Source organism: Stenella coeruleoalba, assembly GCF_951394435.1.
Source record: "Stenella coeruleoalba genome assembly, chromosome: 16".
NCBI lineage: Eukaryota > Metazoa > Chordata > Mammalia > Artiodactyla > Delphinidae > Stenella > Stenella coeruleoalba.
In genome coordinates this window covers 58,885,717-58,908,643 of record NC_137162.1, presented here as the reverse complement: position 1 = coordinate 58,908,643, position 22,927 = coordinate 58,885,717, and the positions used below count along the sequence as shown (strand labels likewise).

Genomic DNA, 22,927 nt, shown 5'->3' with positions numbered 1-22,927 from the left:
GTCTGCCTGGGCCTTTCCCTTCTTTCCCTCCATGTGTGGATGAACCTTGAACTGGGGCAGAGGAAAATCTTGATACTTGCTTTTATTCTAGGTTTCTCCCACTCCAGTGAGGCAGACAAAACACAAAAATAAGGATGTTTATTAAACTCATTTCTAGCCCACAGCTAGGGCTCATATTCAGCTCTATGAGCCACCGTCTGACCTCATCCCCATTCAATGTGAATGACATTAGAGAGGCCGGGCCACAGGTTGATCCCACAGTAAGGGGTCCCTCCCACGGCCACTACAGATAAGATACACTGCTGGGGATAAAGAGGGAAAGCATTGGATTAATACGTTCCTCTCCACCCTGCCTGGACCCTCTCATTTCCCCCCCACCATCCAAGACCATGGGCCAAAGGTGCCTAGTACCATCTTGTGGGGTATCAAGGGAAGCCCCTTTATTAGACCCCAGAGCTATGGGAAAGGGATGCCCTTCCCTTCTTAGCCATCCCAGGCCTCGAGGCCACTGAGGTAGAAGGGGGAGGGGCCAGGCCACTCTAATCCCCCTTGTGGGCCCTGCTCTGGGCTTGCCCCTTAGGGAAGAAGGGGGCTTTTGCTGGTACGGGAGGCTGATACATCAGCCCGGACTGGAATGCTGCAGTTCTTCCCGAAGCCACGAGGGCACTGGCTGTCCAAGCCGGCTCAGCAGCTTCGACAGCTCCAAATTATGGTTCCGGAAAAAATCCGTAAGGAAAAGGCGGGACTAACAGGAGAAAAATGAAGTCAGAAATGGTAAGGAGTGGACAAAATCAGATCTTACAGGTGGAAAGGGATACCCTGTCCCTGGCTTTGCTTACCTCAGTGTCCATATCTGGGTACTTCCGGCCTTTGCTCTTGCCTAGACAACGAGTCTTGCCACCTTCAAGTCCCTGGCACCAGAATCCCTTATCTTCATCAAACCTGCTCAACAAGAAGAGGCCATTAGGCGACAGAAAAGAAATCCAAGCCTCATAAATGTACACTACCTCTCCCAGCCCAGAGGGACACATGTCTCTCCTTGCAAGACAGGGTAAATCCATGTCTCTTCCAAACAGACACGGTCAACCTGCTTCCCCATTTCCCCCAGAGTCATCCTCCCCTGGGTCATGCTCTCCCACCTGAGGGTCCGTGTGTAGTTCAGAAAGGGTGTGATACCCAGGAACTTCTGGATGCTCTCCATTGAGGCAGCTGGGTTGGTACGCAGTTCTTGCCCATCCACAATCAGCAACTAAAGGGACAGGGATGTGGTTCCCTCTGTATTCCTTAGAAGCCTCTGGGCTGAAGGGAAAAGGAGGGGAAGGGGACCCCCATGTGGGCTACCAGGGAACTGTACCTGTCCAGAGGGGTAATATGTCAGCCAGCGTTGCAGATGGGTGGAATAGTAGCCAGGGACAAGACAACGGTCCTGTAGGGAGCGAAGTGCCAGAGGGGCATGGGAGGAGGCTGAAATCACGTGGTAGAAGGTATAGTTCAGAGCAACTGGGTCTCCATGTGCTCGCTGATGCTGACGGACAAGGAACAGGAAGGCAAGGAATTGGTGATTTGACAGCATTGTTCTGCCCTTCCTCTTAGTCTAGTGAACAGACAGCACAGGCACCCCTCCCCAAGGCACTAGCTTAGTTTCCCTACCCTCATTCCTTTCTGTCTCTCTAGCAGTCACCACCTCTCTTAAGTTCTGATGTGTGCCTAGCTTCAGGCTCACCTGGTACCAGGAGTAGGCCCTGTCAGCAGGGTTGGTGAGCACAGTGATGATCTTGGCTCGCGGCAGGAGGGCAGCCCCCCGACGTGGTACAACCTCTGAGTCAAAGTAGGTGGCACTTTTTTCAAACAGGAAATCAGTGCTGGCATTAGAAGGGACAGGGAAGAAATCCATGTACCTAGGAAGTAGTAGAGAGGAGAGGCAGAGAATTTGCAGAGTGAAGGGGCCGGACATCTGTGCTGGGAGAAGCTGGAATGGGGTATTTTAGGGGAAGGGAGTGTCCTGAGAAGCATTCCAGGTCTCACCAGTCAATGCCCTTGTGGTAATTAGGGCTGCTGAAGAACTGAATCTCCTCAAAGGTGCTGGGGCTTGGGAAACTGCTAGTCACAGCTGGGTGGAGGCTCAGGAAGAAGTGAATAGCTGTGGTCCCTAAATGAGAGAGAAAGGCCAGGCCATTGTGGGAGAGAATCCACCTCAACAACATCAGCTTGAAAGAGGTGAGAAAATAATCACTCTGGGTGGTAAAATACCGTTTGGCCAAACTAGAGCGAGAAGAGGAAAGCCTGAGAGAGGCCCAGGGAAGGGTTAAAATGGTAGTTCTCAGACTTGATTGTGCATCAGAATCACTTGTGGGTCTTTCAAAAAAAACTCAACAGATGATTCTGATGTATAACCAGGTTAAGAATCACTCAAGGGACTGGATTAATGAGGGGTGGGTATGAGAAGGGAGTTCCTTGGCCAAAGAATTCTTTGGGTTTAAGGCAAGGCAACAGAAGTTGCCTAAGGATGATTCACCTGTCTTCTGGGGTCCCACAATGAGGAACTTGGGGAGCCGATCACAGGTTTTCTCCTTGGACCAGATATCTTTGTGCCTCTTGTCATCACAGGGATTCTGAAGGTGAGGCCAAGAATCAGATAATCTTTTCCTCAACGGCCACCCCCATCACATCTCTAGGTCAGCCTGAGCTCCACCTATACCTGCCAAAGGGGGCTTCGCTCTTGAGGGAAGAGGTCAAAGTACTTCCGTGCGAGAGGGACAGGAGGAAGGGTCTGTAGGCGCAGCCGTGTCCAGCACTGGAGAAAGCGCACCAGGCTCTCAAAGGTGTACAGGCCCAGCCGATCATTTCCATAATTAGACAGATGAGTCATAAAGATGCTGATCTGAAAGGGGGTGCCTGCATGTCAGATTTGGAGAGCCTACCCCACTTCAGAAGTGGGCTTGGTGAGCAAAAGTCTCAGTATGCAAACACTTCGGCTGTCCAATCTTCTAGCCCTTCCTCTCGGCACCTTACCGGATTAAGCAGCACTGTCAGAAAGAGTTCTCCACCTCGGATGCTCCGGTCTAGTTCGCGAGAGCCTCCGGGATACTCATTATAGAAGATCGTGTGAGTGAAGAGGCCACACGTCTGCCGTGGCAGCACCTGAAGGGAAAAGAACAAACAGGGACAGATGAGATTTGAAAGGTAGAATGAGAAGTAAATTAAGGACAAAAGACCTGAGGCATTAGGATTCCCTGGGTTTGTAGAGGACTCAGTCTGAAGTTACAGCAACAAAGCTCTTGCTATGTGCATTATGACTTTTCATCTCTCTACCCCTTATTATATGGATGAACTTGGACAATGCAGGTTGGAGGCTGTCCAAATGTGGGAGTTTGATTCAAGTCCGTATTGGGAGTCCCTCACCATAATGCCATTGTGAATGAAGCCACGGCGGTAGCGGGCAGGGCGGAGATGGGGATACTCCTCAGTGCTGGTCACCTGGATGCCCCACACGGATTTCCAGGCCTCATAGAGCTGTGTGTGGATGGGATACACGCCGGAGTGGTGGGGGGCCACAGCATACCCCAGATCCGTGGGAATCCCATGCTCCTGGGAATGGCAGAGACTCTCACCAGGACCTGGTGAGGTTTGGGGAGTAGAGGGTAAAGAGGGTGGGGATGCCTCCACAGAAAGTAAAATGGAAAGGGTGGGGAAAGGGTACCCCATTAGGGTAAGGTTGAGAAGGAAGCATCATCTTTGGGAGAAAGTATGGGGAAGAGATCCAAGGGTCTCACCAGAGCAAACTGTTTGTTGAGCCTCATCTGGTCAGCCAGCACGGAGCGATTGTGGAACAGGTGTGGCTGCATGTGGCTCCACATGTGGGGGAACCACCAGAACTCTTGGCGGTGCTTCAGCAGCATGTCGTCCCCTGCATCCTCCTCCTCTGTCCCTATGACCACACACTGACCACTGACCACAGCCGGTCAGCCCCTGTGCCCTCCTTTGTTCTGTAACAACACTGACCACTTTCCATCCTTGGGACAACATTGCTGACCTCTGCCCACCTAAGACTATTTTCCCGATTGCCAACCTGCCCTCCAGCCGCCCATGCTAACCTAAATTCATACCCACTGCTAGCTCCTCATAGCATTCTGACCCCAAACCTTGCCCCTTTTCTCCAACCTGTCTGCCCAGGAGGATGGACAGTGAAGAGACAAACTAAGACTGATACGCTGAAGGAGCAGGGGAATAAGCTCACCAGTATGATAGAACTTGCCCGAGAAGCCCAAGTTGAAGGTGAAGTTGGGGACTAAGGTCCTGAGTTTGTTCTGGGTGGTCAACAGAGCCTGGGAAGAGTAGCAGGGACATGAGAAATCAGGAGACTAAGAAGGAGAAAAATGAGAAGTAGCATTCTTCTTGCCTAGAAAGGGTAGGGAGCGTACCTATGACAAGCTCAGAATCAAGGAAGGGAGTCTGATAGGACAGAGCTTGAAACAGCTTCTAAGGAAAGAAATGAGTCAGGAAAAAGAAAGACTGACCTCAACATCAGCCACCTTCATGCGGGTTCCTTCCTTGCCCACAAAGATGTCATCGATGTCTACCAAGATGTAACGGTCAAGGTCCAAGCAGAGGCGCTTGCCAGTGAGGTACGCAACAGCATCGACAAAAACGAGTTTGTGAAGCCAGAAGGAGAGGCCATGGCCAAAGAGCACCCGCTGGATGCCATCGTGAAGCCCCAAGTCCTGTACCACAGTGGGAAGCCGGGCCCGGCGAGGCAAGGGTCCTGGCACCGGGGGCTCAGCTGGTCGAAGGCTGGCAAGAAGCACTGGTTCATATGTGCTATGATTGGATTGGAAGATGGTCCAGTCATCACCGGGCAGTGGACCCGGCTCCAGGCGGCTGGGGCGTGTGAGATGCAGTAGTGGGGCAGAAGGATTCACTTGGTAGTCCTGGAGCCCCAAGTTTGAATGTAGAAAAAGGGGAAAGCCCTTGAGCTGGGCACTCAGTAAGCTATGCTCATGGGCTCGGAAAAAGCCAATGATGCCCACACCATACTCCACACAGTACCGGTCTAGCAGTTCCCGACTCCAGGCATCCAGGTTGACATACTTGAGCAGGTTCTCATAGATGACCAAGACATACCGGCCATGGGTATGATCAGTCAGTGTGGGCATGTCCCCTCGGCCAGGTGCCAGCTCAGTGCTATAACGAAAACGGCTGGACTCCAAGATGGCCACAATCTCCTGCCCCAGCTGTGAGTATGCGCTCTCCACAAACACAAGGACCACGGGTTCAGTTCGTGCTGTCTCTGGCGGCCTGGGGGGCCGGGGTGGGACTGGAGGCCGTACAGGGCCAGGACCAGCTGCCCCACCACTACTGCAGTCTCCCAAGGGCAGGGGCAATGGTTCCTTGGCCTTGGGGCTGGTGGATACGTAGTAAGCCAAGAAGCCCATGGAGCCCAGACTGAAAGCGATCAGCAGCAGTATGAGGCGGTGCAGTTCCAGCTGCCGAGCTGGGCGTACCACCTTCCACAGCTTGAGCATGGCGGGGGAGGTGAGGCAGGGATGGGGACCACCTTAGGGGATGGGAGGTAGGAGTTCTATAGGCTGAGGCTCTCTTGGGAGGGTAGAAGGATATGAAAAGAGGGGAAAGGGATTCCTGCAGGGTCAGTTCCCTGAAAAGGTGGAAACAAGTCCCCTTAGTATAGGATAGGGGAGGTAGAAGGGGCAACAGGGGGCAACTGGACAGAGTCCATTGGTCTCAGGTCACCATGGCCCACTGGCCCATGGCTTCAGGATGCAAATCTAGCCAGGCTCCACCTTTGGTCCTGGCTGAGCTCCTCACATCAGAGGTCAGCAAAGTTCACAATCTCTGCCCTCACTACCTGTAAGACAGAAATCAATGGGTTACTTCTCTCCTTGAAACTGTGTCATTAATCCATTCCCCTCTTCATCCCATTTCTCTTACCTCCTGCTCACAGAATGGTTTGTTCTCCAGAAAAAAAAAGCTCCTGTAGAAAAACAACATAATCTGAGTCTCATACTTTAACTTCACAGCCTGTTCCCTTTCTTAGAACACTGTCTAAATTCTCCCCCCTGAGCTAAGTTCAGAATTGAAGCAGTATATCCAAGGTCTGGAAGGGAACAAATTTCCCATCGACAAGAGGCCAAACAGCCCAGGAGGCTGAAAATGAACCTGCTCTGAAAGGAGTTCCCAACCCGTGACAGAGCAGTTGGTCAGCCAGCAGGAGCTCTGTTCGTCCTGTGAAGAAGGGACGGAAAGCCCCAGAAGTCCCGTGCTCCAACAAAATATCAGATAAGAGGAAACTCGTGTGTCTGTTAATGTTCCTCATCTATCAAACCCAACACCACAGGCTAACAGTACTAATGAACTTGCAGTCAGGTGGGGAAATTCAAGAGGGAAGAGAAATGGTGTTAGCTAATCATTCTACTACCTTCCAAATCCAGAACCTGGGGATTCTCTTTTCCATTGCTTGTGAAAAATTACCCATCCCTCCCCTTTATTTCACTTGTGCCAGCGTCAAGAGGGGTGATAACAATGTAGCCCCAGAGCAGGGCACATCACTGGCACCTAAGAAAAGCTAGAGAGCTGAGTCCAGAGTTTGTCTCCCTATCCACTCCAGTTCTCTTTCCTAACTTAGCCTAGGTGGTACTACACCCTCACCCCTGAACAGCTCAGAAGGGTCCTGAGCTACCCTGGAGAGACATGAGGGATTGAGTCCTGTTACAAAAACAGAGCGAACTGAATGGGGCTGCATGACAGAGAGCAACAGGAGCTTAAGTAGTATACAATCAATTATAGAGAAGGAGTAAGAACAGTCGGATCAGAAAATAGTTTTAAGGAGACCTAATCCCGGAGACTCTTTTCCTTAAGTAGATAGACTACTTCTAGAAGCTTTACCGTCACTCTCCCCACTTTAGTCACTCGAAGTAAGGCCAGTGGCTGGAGATCTCTCTCTACCACACATCCCACACACACACATACACATCTCCGGGTGATTAAGCAGAGATGGGGTCCTTCAGAACTGAGAGAGACAACTTAAGAACAGTTCTGCTTTGGCCTGGGTAAAACTAATCGGCGTGAAAAGAGAGCTGGGAAAGGATCAAAATGGTGATGGGAAGGGACGAATCCTAAGAATTAGAGGAAACTTTTTGGGGCAAACACAGTAGTGAGAAGAAGTCACTGTGGGGAAGCAGATACTGGGGGTGTATCACCCACGAGGTTAAGAATAAGAGTTAACATATACTGAGGGCTTACACTTTGCCAGACATTCTTCTAAGAGCTTTCCATATATCTAATACTCACACCAGCCCTAAGAGGTAACTAATATTCCCATTTTACATATGACTAATTTGAGGTCCAGAGAACTTAGCAACTTGCCCAGGATCACACAGCTCCGTCAGTGGAGGAAATGGGATTCAACGTCAGGCCTGTCAGGCTCCAGCCCTGGTCTTAACCACTGCATTTTAGCTTCGAACCTAGAAGAAGCAGCAATATTCAGGGAAGGGGTGATGAGGGAATACTGGGGTGGGAGGATAAATGCTGAAGCGGGACCGCGGCGGGGAGGGGGCTAAAGGTGCGGGCGCAGCAGGAGGAGAGCAACAGAGGGGGGTGCTGGGGAATGCGGGGGTGTGGGCCCCGCGCTGGGAGACCGGCAGTGCAGATGCCGCGGGAGGAGGGGGACCGAGCAGCGACACGGGCGTGGGGGGCTGGCACACGGGGGTCGCGGACGGAGGGCCCTGCTGGTGGGAACATGGGCTTACAGGTGGATATGGAGAGAGTCGGGCGTGGAGCATTAAAGGGGATGGGGCAAGGGGCGCGTGGAGGAGTCTGCGGGGACATAGGGGCGGGCGTCGGGCTGGGGGGAGCCCCGAGGGGAGGAGGAGCCCCGTGCGGAGGGGACGAGCCGAGGGGAATGAGGCCACTGCCAGGGCGGCCTGCGGAAGGGACGGGGGAGGGGAGCGCAGGCAGCCCCGAGGGGCGGCCGGGGACGCCCCTGCGGGAGGTTTCGGTGGCCACACTGAGGGAAGTCTGTGAGGGGAGAACTGCGGGGACCGTGGCTGGGGGCCACACTCTGAGCGGGGGGGTCTCCTCAAGGGCGGCTCACCCGGCGGACTGGGCGGCGTCCCCGCTGTCCCCGGGCTCCGCCACGTCCCGGGGCTGCCCGGCTTCCCTGCTCTCGGGGCCTCGGGCTGCGTCGCGGCGGCTCCGCCATCTCCGAGCGAACGCTCTGCCGCAGCCGGGCCCAACCACCGCTCCCAGCGGGGGGAGGCGGCGCGCAGCCGCTCGCGGCCCCACTTCGGGTCACCCCCGCCTCCGGGCCGGGCCGCCGCGCTGCCGAGGTGCCGAGCCGCCGAACGGTGTTCCGCAGCGCTCGGCCGAGCTGCAGCCTCATAGACGGCGGGCTCCGAGCGCCCCGACAGAGGCGCCCCCCTCCTTCCCGCGCAGTGGCACGGTCCGGCTAGCGCCGGCGCCGAGGGTCCCGGAGCCGGGGCGGGCCGAGGGTGTGGGCTCTTCCACTCGGCCCGGCGGAGGGGGAGCCGGGCCGGCCCACTGCGGGGCGGGAAGGCTGTCCTGGACGCGGGCGGGGCCCGGGGGCGGGGCGAGACTCAGAGCTCACCCGCTAAGGGCCCGAGTTTTTCCCCCCGCTCCAAACTCGCCTCAGCAGACTGGGGGACTAATTGGAGGCTGATGAGTTTATGAGGAAGTCTTATTCTAAAATGAGCCCAAAAGGGGTGGGAGAAGGTACATCTTCTCCACCTGAAGCCTTGTAACCCAGGCTGTTAAATCTAAGCCTCCGGCCATAAGCCTCCAACAGCAGTAACACAATGGAGTGTTTAAAGGTTATTTTATTAAATATCTTCAAGGTTTCATTGTAACAAAGCTATGAAGGGTCTACCAACATTCAGAACAAACACTATTTTTAAATTATTTCTATGTCATCATGCAAAAATTCTGCATCAAATGCCTTCTCATTTCCTGTTTAAAAGGTGATTTTTTTTTTAATAGTCTATTGTCTATAGATGCTGACATTAGCCCCAGAAGAGGATTAAGAATGCTAAGAAGTGGGGCTGGAGCAGCCATATGAAGCTATGGGTCTTAATGAACTCTAAGACCATTTGTCTTCAAGCCAGCAAAACCAAACCCTGTGGTGAAGGTGTCTGCGTGCTGGTACTGCAGGCTGCAGGGCAGAAAAGGGTTAGGGCCCAGGGGCTGGGGCATGCAGGAGGTGCTCAGCGGAGCCTGGCTAAATCCAAGCACCAGCACCTGTGAGTCTGCTCTCTTCTCACCTGGCTCCAAGGTAAACCTGTAGCTTTGCCTCTTCTCCCAGCTCCTGTGACTCCTTAAGGCAGTCCAGGGAGCTGGGGCCCACCCATCTATCCCCCAGTAGTGCAGACATTTGTGCAGACAGGTCTGCACAGTTGTTTTGGGGGAAACCAAGGCCATGACCAATTGCTCCTCCATTATCTTCTCTGCTATCTGCTTAGAGTATAAATTTTTCCCTCCTGGAATGGAACTCCTTGAGCACAGAGAGGGACAATGAATGTAGGAGCCTTGGCTCTGGACATCTCTTTTGGGTACATGCAGGTGAGAGACAGGGTGATGCCCATGCAGATTGTCCAGCAGTTAAGTCTATACTTCAGTTGGTCAGTAAAGAGGTCTCTTTGTAGAGGATACCTCTTCTTGCCCGAGTAGTCAGGTCAATCTCAAAGACAGGAAAAGAGATGGGCGTGCAGCAAGGGAAGAGGAAGAAGGGAGGCAGCCCCGAGGGCAGCCTGAATGCATAGAAACAACCATCACTCAATCCCGCTGCCTCACTCTTCCCATCCCACAGGGGCACTTGGCAGAGGGCCCAGGTCCAGATGAGGGTCAGCACAGGGACCACCAGCATGAAAAGGCAAGACAAAGATGATCCAAATCAGCACGGAAACAGAACTGCCAAAGGCAGCAGGGGGAGCCCAGACCAAGGCCCGGCTCTCTCCTTGCTAAGTTATAAGAAAACAAACACGAAGCAAAGCGGCAACCCCTCCCACTTCCCAGCTGCAAGGATTGGGCCTCAATAGCAGGGCCCACGTGCATTGTGCATCCTATAGAAATGGATGAGTCAGTGAGTGCATGTCAGACTAACACGAGGTTTCTCATCAGCTTTGTAGCGGACACACTTCTGCAGCACCAATTCTCTTCCTGTCTATACTAAATGGTACAGTACAGCAATGTCCGGGCCCTGCTTCTCAGTCCTGAGCCCACTGTTTCTCAGCTGCCTCCACGGCAGGCTGGGAGCTCCGCGTTCTCTCCCAAGTAGGTCTGTTGGCCATGATGTTCTTCATCAGCCTCATTCTAGGCGTGTATACAAATTCTGAAGACGTCCATTCCTAGACCTGGGGCAGGTAGGCCACCTCAGGGGCTGTAATCACATCACAGCCCCCAAAGTTCTGTCAGAGTTCTTGCCTGGTCCCCTGAGTCCATGGAGGCCAGAGGCTAAGCTCACCTCTTCAGGGCTGGTAGGTGAGCCCATTGCTTGTGCCAGGATGGGCATCACACAAACTCCTGCCTTCTTGCTAGCCCAAGGGCTATTGGTGGTTTTAAAACGCATCACGGTATGGATCCCATTTTTTTTTTAAACGATCTTCTTTTCTTAAATGTAAAAAACACCTCGGTACAGCAGAGACAGACACGAAGGGCGGGCGGGAGGGCTGCATGCAGGGGCGTGCATTGGCTGCTGCCGCTTTGTAATTTAATTGTTTTAAACCTCAAACGAACAGGACTGCCGCTGTCACTCAGGCCCTCCAGAGCCACTGGCTGCGAAGGTTTGACCTCCGGCTGGATCTCCTTATGCCCCTGTCAAACAGAACAGACGTGGTAACAGAACAGAGGACAATACCCACACAGAGGAGTTCCAGAGACTTAAACACACTACATACGTGGTCAAGTCTGCCTGAGAGGGTGGAGGATGGGGGAGAAGATAGTATTTAAACATAACACTGCCTCACATTTGCTTACTAAGTGCTTTCCTTACAAGTATATTATTTAATCCTCACCACAACAAAGGAGGTAGCCACCGCTCCTTTTTTTTTTTTTTTTGGGCTGCACTGCAGCCATGTGGAATCTTAGTTCCCTAACCAGGGATCAAACTCGAGCCCTCTGCAGTGGAAGGGCGGAGTCTTAACCACTGGACCGCCAGGGAGGTCCCTCCTTCTTCCTTATTGACAGCTGAGGAAAATAAGGCTTAGGGAGGGGAAGTAACCTGTCCAAGGTAACCCAATTTGGAGTCAAGGAGCCAGACCCAAGTCTGTCTGACTTCAGAGCATGACTTATTACAACCACCACACTGTCCAGCCTTCACTACTCTTCTGGGATGGCCCATGTATCCTCCCCCAATGCCACCTCTCAACCTCTTCTTCCTCCTCTGACCCCACTTGTCCCAGCCGCTCCCCAACCCCCCACCAGGTGCACCTGTGGCTGAGCTCACTGCAGCGGTGCGGCAGGGGCCCCTGAACAGTGATAGTGGACATTGAGCCACTTGCCATCCCGGCGGTGCCAGACCCGGGTCTCCTCTGACTGGCTGGTGCGAGGCCGGCCCTGCCCATCGATGTACTGGGTAAGGCGGATGTAGGCGATGCAAGCCGCGTCCTCTCCAATCACGTGGACGTGCGGGTTCAGGATGGTGGTGTGGATGGGCTTGCTGTTCTTGGACAGGACTGTAGGGGGCAGGGAAGGGTGGGGTAGGTAGGAGGGTGTCAGGCCTGGGGACTGGCATTTTCCTCCCAGCCTGCACTTCCCAAGTCTCACCCTCTCTCCAGTAACCATTCTGTGAGTCTCCAAGTCCCCATACACCTTCCAGAGGCTGGGAAACCCCATCAGATTAGTCTTGATTATTCAAAAGGAAGAGAAAGGTGTGGAACAATGATAATAGCAGCTACTGTTTTAATCAGACATTGTGCTGAGGGGTTTTACACGCATGAGCCATATTCCTTGGTCAATATTATTTTCTTCTTTATAAGATAAGGAAATAGGCTCAAGGAGGTTAAGTAATTTGTCCAAATCACACAACATTTGAACTCAGGACTATCTTAACGAAAGCCTATGATGATCTTTCTACCCTAATAGGTGGGTTTAGATTTCATAAGGGTTGGCTTGTCCCTAATTAGGGTTATAGAGCAAAATCAAGAACTTAAAATATTCAAAATTGATTTCTGATTTTAAAAAGATCCAAAGTTAAAAAAAAAAAAAAAGTCACCAAAGCACCAAGCTCAGGATATTCCCAGGGTTCCCAGGTCCTCTGGGGGAAAACCAAGAGAAGATGGGTTGCCATTATCAGCAAACACTATGGATTGTGTTGCTTTTATTGAGATTCATATTTTACTTCAATTCAAATATTAGGGGCTACATGAGACCTTTTGGAGAGCTTCTATAAATTCTGGAATTGCTTCTGGCTGACAGAATTACCTAGATAACCTAGGGTTTATAACTGCAGCTAAGACATGGAGAGGATGGCAGTTAGTAGAGAAAATAGTGAGAAAATAAAATCCAGGGCAGGATCCTTTCCCAGGATAAAGTGGGAAAGATGAGAAAAAAATAAGAAGGGGGACGGTCTTAGTGGAAAGAAAGATGGGAGGAGGAGATGAATCAGCTTCTTATCCTCTGGGACTTCCAGGAACTGTCCAGGGCATATATCCTGCCCCCCTGGCTCCCAGCCAGGACTCCTATCTCCCTCGTGGCTAGGAGGACCCTAGCCACAACTTCCGATCTCACAATCACCAACAGCGCCCTGTTACTTGCTTGCACATTCTTATCCTGGTTTTAATTTCCTCTATTCTGAAACCTGCAGACACAGAGCTGAGATCATTTCAACCTAACCTCGCATGGTTTCCAATCGTCTTGGAACAAGGCGAGGCTTAAAGAAATACAGTGGCCTTGATTATGGCAACTGGCATTGGCACTGCCACGAGGCAGCTGCAGAATGGAGGGGCAGGCGGGGCTGTGGAGGCGGCCCTTTGAAGGTGCCAGTTGAAGACCATCCTCAGGGCCCAAGGGGGCAAGCACATAGACCAGGGTGCGGCAGGCAGGTCCAGTAAGGGAAAAGCGGGCAACTGGGAAGAGGAGAAGGTGAGCGGGGACAGAGGCAAGGGGGTGAGGGGCAGGCAGGAGTATCTCAGCAGCACGAACCCACTCACGATTCTCAAAGTAAAACTTATGGAAATCCATCCCTTCCACGAGGTTACCGAGGGCCTCAGGCTCAAAGGAAGTGAGGCCTGGATCACAAATCTTCCTGCAGGGGGAAAAAAAAAGCAGCCCATCAGTCTTGTACGAGAATTACTCATCTCTCTTCCCCATCAGTGGTGTCTGTCCCGCAGCAGGTTATCTGTGGGCTGGGCCTGACAACACGGCTGAGATCTTAGAGCCCTGCCTGCCAAGCCACTTAGCTCTGCCCTTTCAGCCCACGGCCCAGACACCACAGGCGGGCTTAATCACTGATGTCTACCTGGAAGGGCTCCCAGGCTAGGGGCCTGGTGTTTAACTCAGACACTGTGTGCAAGGCCCAGCCTTCTCTTTACCCCTGGTCCCAGCTGCTTTTTGGGAGGAGGGAAGGCCTCGAGAGATGACTTGGGTCTCAAGGAAATAAGTCTCTACTCACGTGTAGGCCTCAAAGTCCCCATTGTTGATGGCCTCAATTAGTTGTTCTGTGATCTTAATGATCTCCTGTTTTCGCACTGTGGGGGGAAAAATATAGCAATTTACCCATGGGAGACTGGGAATCTCCCAAGTGACGGAAAGCCCTCCCCAATCCTTCAGAGAATCCCCTGTGATCTCTCTGACAAAGACATCCCTGTCTTCTCTGTCTTTAAGGCCCTTTGCAGGAAGATGAGCCCACCTTTCTCTCCATTCCCCCTCTGTTGTCCATAGAGCTAACGACCCCCCCCCCCCCCCCCGCACAAAGCCCGCCTTATGATCCCCTGGCCTTTGCCTCCCTCTCCATCAACAACCAGGATGCAGAAAACACTCTTGTCTTTAACAGCTGAGGAGCCTGACACATTGTGAATATTCTGCCCTCAGTCTGTGTATCTGATCCCTAGCAGGTTTAGCCTCTCAAAGAACCATCTCCCGATAGGGCTGTTTCCACCACCCACTTGCTTCTCTCACCTGAAGGGGCTCAGTCAGGTCTCAGTTACCACCTCCCCACCCCCAGCCCTCACTTAGTGGTCCAGAACTTAGCCCTGGGCGACAGCCAGCCTGAGAGCAGAATCTAGCCAGGGATGAGGTCTCCAAAGGATGAACAGAGCCCTGGGATGGATGCTTAATTCTCTTCACCCTGCTCATCTCCTCCACAGGGCTTTTCTGGGATAAAGGATCTTGGAACTACAAACACTCTTTTTTAAATGGAGCCTCTCACCAGTGAGACAGTTCCGTTTACCCTGGACAAGCCTTGGAAAGGCTCTAAATCTCATACCAGCTCTCAAGCCAGGACATGTCCCTCAGGAAAACCAAGACAAGCTTCAGACTGACAGGCAGGCAGAGTTGGTGCCCTCAGAGCGCCCCCAACCCCAATCCCAAGCCAAGGGACTGCTGGTAACATCCTGCTCTCCTAGGCAGCTCACCTACAGGGAGCGCCACTATTAGCAGAGGGTACCGCCAGGGTAAGGGAGGCCTCGTACTGAGCTCGGGCTAACCCTGACCAGAGCCCCAGGCTGGCCCAGGCCACAAGCCTTTCCTCACAGGAGCGAGAGGCTGCAAGACAAATGTGAGCATTAGGACAGCACAGCTAAGGGGCACCACTGGGAGAAGGCAGAGCAGCCAATGGTACAGCCAGGAGGGGGGCTCTACAGCCACCAGCACCACCATGGGGGCAGCTCTAGGTGCATAAACAGGAGGTGAGGGGAACCACAGAGCTCTATCCACTTTCTAGAGGCAAGCAGGTAGGCACACGTACACACACACACACACACACACACACACCCTCTCCAACCCCACCACACCCATCTGCAGGACCTGACTGGGGCCCTATGGGTGAAGAGGATCGTGTTTAGAAACTCTGAAAGGACAGACGGTAGGAGGGAAAGAAGCAGACAAAGGCATCCTCTACAAAAACACAACTAAAAATATAAATACAAGCTACCATTAACCCAGCAAAGCATCATACCCAGACATTCTACTATCCCATTTATTTTTCGTAATGCTATGAGGTAGGTGCCATTTTATCCCCACTTTACAGATAAGTAAACTGTAGCTCTGGGAGGTTAAGTTACTTCACACATTTTTGAAGGTAGTGTAGCTGGATTTAAACTCAGGCCTGTCTCACCCCAAGCTCTTAATATGATATTACGCTTAGCCTCAAGAAGCACCACATCCCGACATGGTTTCTTGACTATGGCAAATTTCACCCCCCCACCCCATGCCCACTACCCTGGACCTGACTTCTGACTCCACCTTTCTTCCCACTCGGTGCCGAGGCAAGGCCCACTGCACATCCCAGTGGCTTTCTACTCCTTCCCTCCTGCAACGATCTTCCACCCGCTCTTCATGTCTTTGGGCCCCAGTCTTAGGGCCCCTGCCTGGTTTTAACAGCACCTCCAATCAGCTCCCACACCCAGCAGAGGCTGAGCTCCTGAGGCTGCCCAAACGGACAGCTGGGCTGGGCTGACAGCTCTGGGGAGGGGCTGGGGGGGGAATCCCCGAGGGGCTTCAGGACAAGCCAGGGAGACGGAAGCCAGAATGTGCCTCCCTCACACTTACTGGCTGAGGAGCAGAGAGAAGGCTGGGGCTGCATGCCTGCAGAGGGGGCTGTTCTGTCCCGGGAGCTCCGTCCTTCAGGCACCGAGCTGCCATTCCCAGTGCGGAGCGGGGCAGCTAGCCAGCCAGGGCAGGGCAGGGCAGGGCAAGGCAGAGCAGCCAAAACAAACAGAACAAGGCAGGTGAGCGAGCAAGCCGGACAGGACCCGAGCCCGTGGCACTGAGAGCCGGGGCAAGGCGATGCCTCGGGCTGCTGTGGACGCTGGACCACGTCCCACGCCGCCGCCTCTGCCACAGAGGCCTCCCAGCTGAGAGCCCCAGGAAGGGGCACAGACCTGGGTTTGTGGCTTCCAGAGGAGCCTGCGAACAGCCTGTACAAGTCCTGGGGAAGATGTTCTAGGGGGCAAGGCTACAAGGTCAAGAGCCCAGCAGTGCAGGAGCCGCTTACCCTGCCAGCATCGCCAGAAGTGAACTGATCTGACCTCAATCCCAGCAGCCCTGGAAGCACTGTTCTTTACTGCCTTATACGTTTATGCTTTCTTTTTTCTTTTCCTTTTCCTTTTTTTTTTTTTGGTATTACCAGAGATTTGTTGCTCCCTTATCGCCGCTGGGCATGCTCTCTCAGCTCTGTCCTGTAACGTTCCTCCAACTTTTCTGAGGACCTGGCCTAAGGTCACTTACTGAAGGCATGGGAGCAATTCCAGGAGGCCAAACCAAAGAGCAGGACAGAGATTCCCAGCAGCCTGGCCTGCCATGCCTTCCCACACCCCCTGACACTCTGGCCAGGCCCAAACTTAAGCTGGTGGTCTGCACAGGACCACTGGGACAGGGCCAAATGTGGTTCTGACTCCGTCACTCATACCAAAGCTTTGTGATAAGAGTGACCAACCCACCCCGACGTGTCCAGGACTGTCCTAGTTTTAAAACCAAAAGTTCCACATCCTGGAAATCACTACAGTCCTGGGGAAATTGGGATGACTGGTCACCCTACTAATGGCTCATGACATCTATAGGCTGCTTCTGCAGGGACTCAAGATGTCCCTGTTCTGGGATATCATATCGCAGCAGCAACAGGAACAGTTCTCTGAGCCCTGGGCCTAAGGAACAGCCCTCGTTTAGCTATCCTAGACTTGGGGTCAAAGAAGAGAAGCCACTTGCCCAGCCCAGCAACAAGAGACAGGGCCTCATATCTTGGCCCATGGAAAGTAGCTTTTATGCCAAACTTTCTCCTGGCGTATAAGGAGCCACCAATCTCAGTTCTGGGGGCAGACAAGGCAGGTGCCCCACTGGAGCCTAGGTACCTGGGACACTGCCGGGGCCCCTTCCCCACCAAGGGCTAGCACCTACCTTTGAGGTCCTCATCTTCTGTGGTGGTGTTGCAGCTCTCTGTGGAGCCCTGCAGGCCAAAAAGAACAAGTTTCTATAAATGAGGCCCTTGGAAACCAGAGGAGCCAAGCAGAACAAAAGCAAGAGCATGTGCTCCTACGGGAGCTGCAAGGAGAAATCAGAAGGCTCTATTTCCACCCTTGCCATCTGACTCCTATGAAACTCTGGATTCCCAAACACCATCCTGAGTCTTCCCCAAGTCAGTAAATGTACCACTTATCCAGTTGTTCAGGCTAAAACCTAGAGTCATCTTCTAGGTTTGATTTTTATGCTGATTCTTTTCTTTCTCTCTTTCCCTCATATCTCAATTATCTAATCTAAAACCAAATCTGTCAGTTCTACCTGCAAAATAAATTACGTGTCTTACCTCTTCTCCTCAAATGCACAGCTACAACCTCAGCCCAAGATGCCAACATCTGGCACCTGAAATACACAACAGCTGCCTGGTCTCCCTGCTTCCACACTTGCTTCCTCCCTAAAGTTCTTGCCCATAACACAGCCAGAGTGTAAATCAGATGCCATTACTCCCCTGCTAAGAGCCTCCAACAGCTTCTTATTGCTGCTGGAAAAAAAAATGCAAACTCCTATCAAGTCCTACAGAGCAGGTCCTGTCTGCTCCTCCAGCTTCACCACCCTCCTGCTACTCTCCCCCTTGCTCACCACACCCTTAGCTCTGATTTCTTCTGTCCCGTATATGTGCCAAGCCCCTGCCCTTGCATTCCCTCTGTCCAGGGCACTCTGCCTCAGAGTCTGCCTGGTTGTCTCCTTCCAGTCTTTTAGTTTTTAGCTCAAATATCACCTCCTGAGGGAGGCCCTTCCCCGACCACTTAACTAAAGGCCCTGTTCATTATCTATTTACTTTGCATCATTTCTTCATAGCACTTATCACTACTGGATTTTATCTTATTTATTTGGTTTTTGGTTTATTATCTGCCTCCCCTACACCTGTGGAGAGGGATTTAGTCTTGTCACCTCTGTAAACCAGAGCCGTGGATGGTTTTGGGCTCAATAAGTATTTACTAATGGTAGTGAAAATACGGAGACAAGGTTATTGAGGGCATAAAGGAGTGAGGCAATGGGGAATGACTGCTCTAGGGTCTGACTGCCTCTGTTTTTCTAGCTAATGTTTACTCTCATTTAAACTTCACATGGAAGAAGATTCTACTTTTATTATCCCCATTTTACAGATAAGGAAACTGAGGTGCAGCCTGGGAGAGTGACTGGTCCAGGGGTCCAGGGCCAGGATGCAAACTCAGGCCTGTCTGGCTCTAGAGCCTGAGCTCAGCATCACTAAGGTATGATGCCCTCCCTGGCAACAGAGTGATAAACAGGCATGTGCTACCCCCAGCCTAGACTCTGCAAATACCTTGGCCTTGAGGTGCAGCCTGTAGGCTGCCATCTGCAGGACGCTTAAACCCTGTGACCCAGCCCACCTGTTTCCTGCTGACCTGGAAAGCAGGAGACTGGTTCAGGAGCCACTTACCTTGATCCCATCTGTAGCGTTGTGGACCACAGTGGTTTGTGGCTCCTGTGAGGGAAGATGAAAATTACCCTCCTGACCTGGGGACAGACCTACAGCTCTTCCCTAAGGGACCCCACCCCTACCCCAGAACCCTCGTACATTGACCCTATGATGACCACTGAGGTCCGCTCGCCAGCCATGCTCACAAGACAAAATATCCTGGCTCAACTGGGTCCCAGGCAGCTGGAAGCCCCAGATTTAGGGGACAGCACTGGCTGGTAAGGAGGAGAGGCCTGGCACTTAATGGAAGCAGGTACTGGGGAAGCCGAGGACAAGGGCCCCTGTTCCCGAACCCTGCTGAATCTGAGTGTCCTTTCTCCCACGGGACAAGTACACTGGAGGAGCTGTAGGCTTGAGGGAACAGGCTGGGCCCTGACAACAGTGTTCATCAAGGGGAGTGCAGGAGGCAGGGATGCTGGGACAGTGGACTAAGGTCTCCCAGAAAGACCCAGGATGGCCCTCAGCAAGCTGAGCCCAGAGAGCCGCCTGCTTCACCCACCCTGTGCCTCTCCCAGAGTTCCTGTCCCTACAGCCCCACAGCAGGCAGCTCCAGAGGCCACAGGAAGTAGGAGGGGCAGCACAATTCCCCCTCCCTCTCTCCCAGATACCCCCTGCTAACTCTAGTTAGTCACCAGCAGAGGGAGCTCTGAGAGCACACAGTGCCCCTGGCTGAGCCCCGACAGAACTCGGACAGCATGGGGGCTCTCCAGGAACCCAGACACCTCAGCACCATCCAGAGGTGGAGGACCCCAGCCCCCCTTCCTATTCATTGCTTTGCAAAGGAGAGGCTGAGGCAGATTTTACAAGGAGGCCTCCAAGAACTGATGTACAGATCCCAAGAAAGCTCCTACCCTCTCCTTTTATAAGCAACTCACCTTCCCGGCCCCTGCAGCAGACCCACTGAGGGCCCAGCCTGGGGCTGGGAGGCTTAGCTGAGAGCCCTGATCACTCTCCCCCCGCCAAGAGCAAAGAAGCAGGAGCAGCAGTTCTGCCATGCAGGAAGGAACACGGCCAAGCACGACAGTGAGGGGGAAGGGGCCTATGGGGCAGTGCGCAAAGCAGCCTGCTCTATAGGGATGAGAAAGGAAAAGGGCCAAGGAGGCCTGGGAGGAAGCGGGAAGGAGGGGAGGCAGCCAGGGGCAGGGGCGGAGAAGCGGTAGTCAGGAGGTACCATGGCCGTCTGCAAGGGCGCGGGCTCTTGGGCTGGGCTTACGAGACTGTTTTTGTTGTTGCTCTGTGGCTGAGACAAGAAAACAGATGGTTTAGTTCCTCTAGAGTCACCAAAGCCGCCTGACTCCCAGACCTCCCTTGCACCGCCGGCCTGGCCCGGAGGAGCTAGGCCTGAGGTGGCCTCCATAACACTACGGGATGGGAGCAACGGTTGGAGAGATGATCAGAGATTATTTGGAGGGACCCAGAGACCTAGCCCAGGAGGCATCCTCGAGGTGGGATGAGCCCGAAGACTTGTTTTAAAGCATCTCTCCAGAAATCTTTGCTGATGCCAGGTGCCATGTCACTGAACAATTATACTTCACACCCAAAGAAATTCAGGATCTTCTCACTTTATAGGGGGAAAGGAGTGTGGTTTATAAGAAAGCAGAGCAAAATTCAGAAACTCTGGGTCCCCTAACTGTGGGCAGTCCCCTGCTGCCCTTTCAACCTGCCACCTGCATATCCTTCCCCTTACAACACCAGACTGAAGCCTGATCTGAAAAGAAGAGGAACAAGGAGAGGAAGAAAACCTGGCCTAGGAGATGGTGTCCAGAGAGGAAAGGGGCGGAATTTGGATACAAAATGCATCCACTGACCCTAGGGAGTAGAGACAGGGCTGTGCTGTTGGCCTTTCTGCCTGATCAATCTTCGACCTGGTCAGCTGGGAATGAGGGCAGAGCTCTAAGGAGTAGCAGGTGAATCCAGAACCCAGTCCCCAGGAAAGAGTAGGTTGCCCAGCATGCCAACATTCCCAACAGCAGACCACTGGGATATCTCCTTGCCTTTCAAAATATTACACTGAGTGGCACAGCAAGGGAGGGTGGGGGGAGGATAACGAGGAAGGAAGGAGGCCGATCTCCAGGGCAGGGAGTCCTATTGATGCTCTCTGCCTCTTACAATCCCCTAACCAATACACTCAGTCTCACTGGGAGTGCCTGTGGAGTCGGTGGCCACTGAGGAGCAGCCTGATGCCTGCAAATTCTTCAACAAGCAGAGAGACAAATGTACAGCTACCATCTCTGTGCAGGGCGCAAATGAGGGCACACTGGCAGCTAGGATGTGCTTCTTCTCTCCTAGAACACATACAGAAAGCCATCCAGACTGTCCTACTTCTTCTTGCCTGGAGGCCTCTTTTATGGACCCTTGGACCAGACCTGAAGCCGTAACTTGCTATCAATGGTTGAGATGTCCCCAAACCCAGGGCTAGGCATGGAACCTCAAGCCAGGTACCTAAGTGCTATCAGACTCCGCTGAACTCTGCAGGCTGGAGAAGGGGGGCCCCAGGAGTAGAAAGGATGTGGATCTAATTTCACATGAACTCTGCTCTCTTCCATATCCCCCCAGAAAAGAGCAGACCCCTCCTAGCTCAGCTGCTGATATGGACCTGTTTGGGGCTGACTGGACAAAGCTATCCTATTTGCAAAGCCCAGCTGACACAAAGACCCTGGCAGGGGGCAAGGACGGCAGGGTGTCCGTAAAAACTGCCATATCTGCAGAGGGCTGGGATGTCACCCAGGTGGCCCCACCTCTGGCTTTAATAGATGGTTTCATAAGGATTCAGGCTGCTGTGTTCCCCTGGGTGTCCTGTGTCCCATGAGAAAGAGTATGCGCTCTCTGCAGCCTTTCGGCTGTTGCTCCTGCGGGCAGGGTGGGAAGGACGAAACACCGGACACAGCGTGCTAATGGGCACTTGCACAGGGGAAAAGGCCAGGAGAGTGAGGCTCAGAGCCGAGAGCCTACAACCGGCTCCTCCGCACACCACACAGAAGTCCGCTGGCTGCCGGTCTGTAGGAAACGGCTGCTTGTGCCCGGTGAGCAGGGTCTCTCCTCCTGAGCGACCGTGAGTGAGGGTCTCCCCTTGTGCTTGCCACCTGGCCCCGAATCCCTACCAGCTTCACATCCTGCCCTGGGCTGCTGGGGGCAGTCCAAGTGCTGCAGCAGGGAATGCCATACCACACATTCCAGTGCCCGTTTCTTAGGCCGCTGGGCCACCTCGGGCAATGGCTCCCGCCTGGCAGGACAGGCCACACCTGCCCGCACAGCACAGACATGCAGTGAGGATGAGTGAAGCACACGCACATGGCAGAATGGGTTTGCGTGGCTGGCAGGCGGGCGCAGGCAGCATGGAGCGGGCGGATGGGTGGGCAGGCAAGGCTCACCATTAGGTGCACGCTGGAACTCGACTTCCTTTTCTGGACACACCACAGCAAAAGGGAAAGAGAAGGGGAAAGAGGAGGTAAGAAGAGAAGCACAGAGACGCTGCAGGTTAGTGCACCAGCATGGGCTCTGCCTCAGGAGAAAAGAGCAGAAGGAGGAGACCTGGAGTCCAGCACCAGAAGGGTTAAAACAGCATCTAGACAGACAGGCACACACACCCCTCCAGACCCTGGGAGAGGAAGAACTCCTCTGCTGTCAGGTTCATAAACACAGATTGAGGATATTCTGAGGTGTCTCAGATTTGCTCAGAGAAACCTCTTAAAAGGAGATTAAATCACAAGTCTATGAGAGTAAGTAACATTTTGCTGCAAATTTATAGGTTTGGGCTTATCTAGCTCACCTACAGGATTATTTATTTTCTTTCATTACTAGGTCTGCCTGAAATTCGAGTGAGCAGCTATCAGGTAAAGAGCAAAAGCTACTCTAGGTCATCCTGAGCTTTAACAACATTTGACTTCTGAACCTAGACTTTTTTTCACTGGACTCCCAAAACTCCTTTTCAGAGAAAGATGTTGAACTTTTGAAAATCATCTGACAAATATTAAATTTTGGCATTCATTTCTTTGTTGGTATGGCCATGCTCATTTGTAAGATTTCAATGTTTTATTGCATTTTGTAATTAGGGGGCAATGGAAAAGCAGGCGTGCTGGTGATTAAAAGTGCAGTGATCTTATGGACACAAAGATGTAAACCACGGGGAATGCTGAAAGCAGGGATGCCTTAGTCTCAATTAGAAGCTCAAACGCTTTATGTTCAGACATGAAACAAGAGCAGAAAAATAAAGACCACACGGAACACTGAAAATATATCTTGGAAGACTGTGTCTAAAAGGTGATAGGTAATTGAGGATTTTATCATTAG

General features: G+C 52.8%; 2 protein-coding genes across 27 annotated transcripts in view; both read right to left on the bottom strand.

The window, feature by feature from the left end:
- Positions 1-3: 3 nt before the first annotated feature.
- Positions 4-8,487, bottom strand: NDST2 (N-deacetylase and N-sulfotransferase 2). 2 transcript variants are annotated; one of them, XM_079901056.1, is made up of 16 exons: positions 8,108-8,485; positions 7,381-7,478; positions 5,947-5,989; positions 4,518-5,863; positions 4,238-4,325; positions 3,774-3,928; positions 3,403-3,588; positions 3,013-3,141; positions 2,699-2,881; positions 2,516-2,612; positions 2,026-2,149; positions 1,724-1,898; positions 1,355-1,525; positions 1,140-1,249; positions 840-942; positions 4-745 (listed from the first exon to the last, which is right to left on the bottom strand). In XM_079901056.1, the coding sequence occupies exons 4-16, from the start codon at positions 5,520-5,522 to the stop codon at positions 620-622; spliced, it is 2,652 nt and encodes an 883-aa protein (XP_079757182.1). In that variant the 5' UTR covers positions 5,523-5,863; positions 5,947-5,989; positions 7,381-7,478; positions 8,108-8,485; the 3' UTR covers positions 4-619. The 2 variants fall into 2 exon arrangements, with proteins under 2 accessions (XP_079757182.1, XP_079757183.1); XM_079901057.1 differs by lacking the exon at positions 3,774-3,928 and having other exon boundaries at positions 3,403-3,617; positions 8,108-8,487.
- A 352-nt stretch (positions 8,488-8,839) lies between these two features.
- Positions 8,840-22,927, bottom strand: part of CAMK2G (calcium/calmodulin dependent protein kinase II gamma) — a 54,243-nt gene continuing 40,155 nt past the window's right edge. For 3 of the 25 annotated variants that reach the window (XM_079900691.1, XM_079900710.1, XM_079900705.1), the window contains 8 exons: positions 19,809-19,877; positions 18,599-18,643; positions 17,077-17,125; positions 15,733-15,846; positions 13,637-13,712; positions 13,176-13,270; positions 11,471-11,699; positions 8,840-10,839 (listed from right to left, as the gene is read on the bottom strand). In XM_079900691.1, the coding sequence (XP_079756817.1) occupies positions 10,779-10,839; positions 11,471-11,699; positions 13,176-13,270; positions 13,637-13,712; positions 15,733-15,846; positions 17,077-17,125; positions 18,599-18,643; positions 19,809-19,877 (738 nt within the window). In that variant the 3' untranslated portion in view covers positions 8,840-10,778. Of the gene's footprint in view, positions 10,840-11,454; positions 11,700-13,167; positions 13,271-13,636; positions 13,713-15,732; positions 15,847-17,076; positions 17,126-18,598; positions 18,644-19,808; positions 19,878-22,927 lie in introns of those variants that run through there. The other 22 variants (XM_079900709.1, XM_079900715.1, XM_079900712.1 and 19 more) reach the window with 13 other exon arrangements.

What these genes read in the sequence shown, in the direction of transcription:
- NDST2 (XM_079901056.1), bottom strand. Translation starts at nt 5,522, where the DNA reads ATGCTCAAGCTGTGGAAGGTGGTACGCCCAGCTCGGCAGCTGGAACTG. An exon ending in TACCACAAGGGCATTGACTG is followed by an intron (nt 1,899 to 2,025) that starts GTGAGACCTGGA and finishes ACTACTTCCTAG; the next exon opens with GTACATGGATTTCTTCCCTG. An exon ending in GGGCCTACTCCTGGTACCAG is followed by an intron (nt 1,526 to 1,723) that starts GTGAGCCTGAAG and finishes CTTGTCCGTCAG; the next exon opens with CATCAGCGAGCACATGGAGA.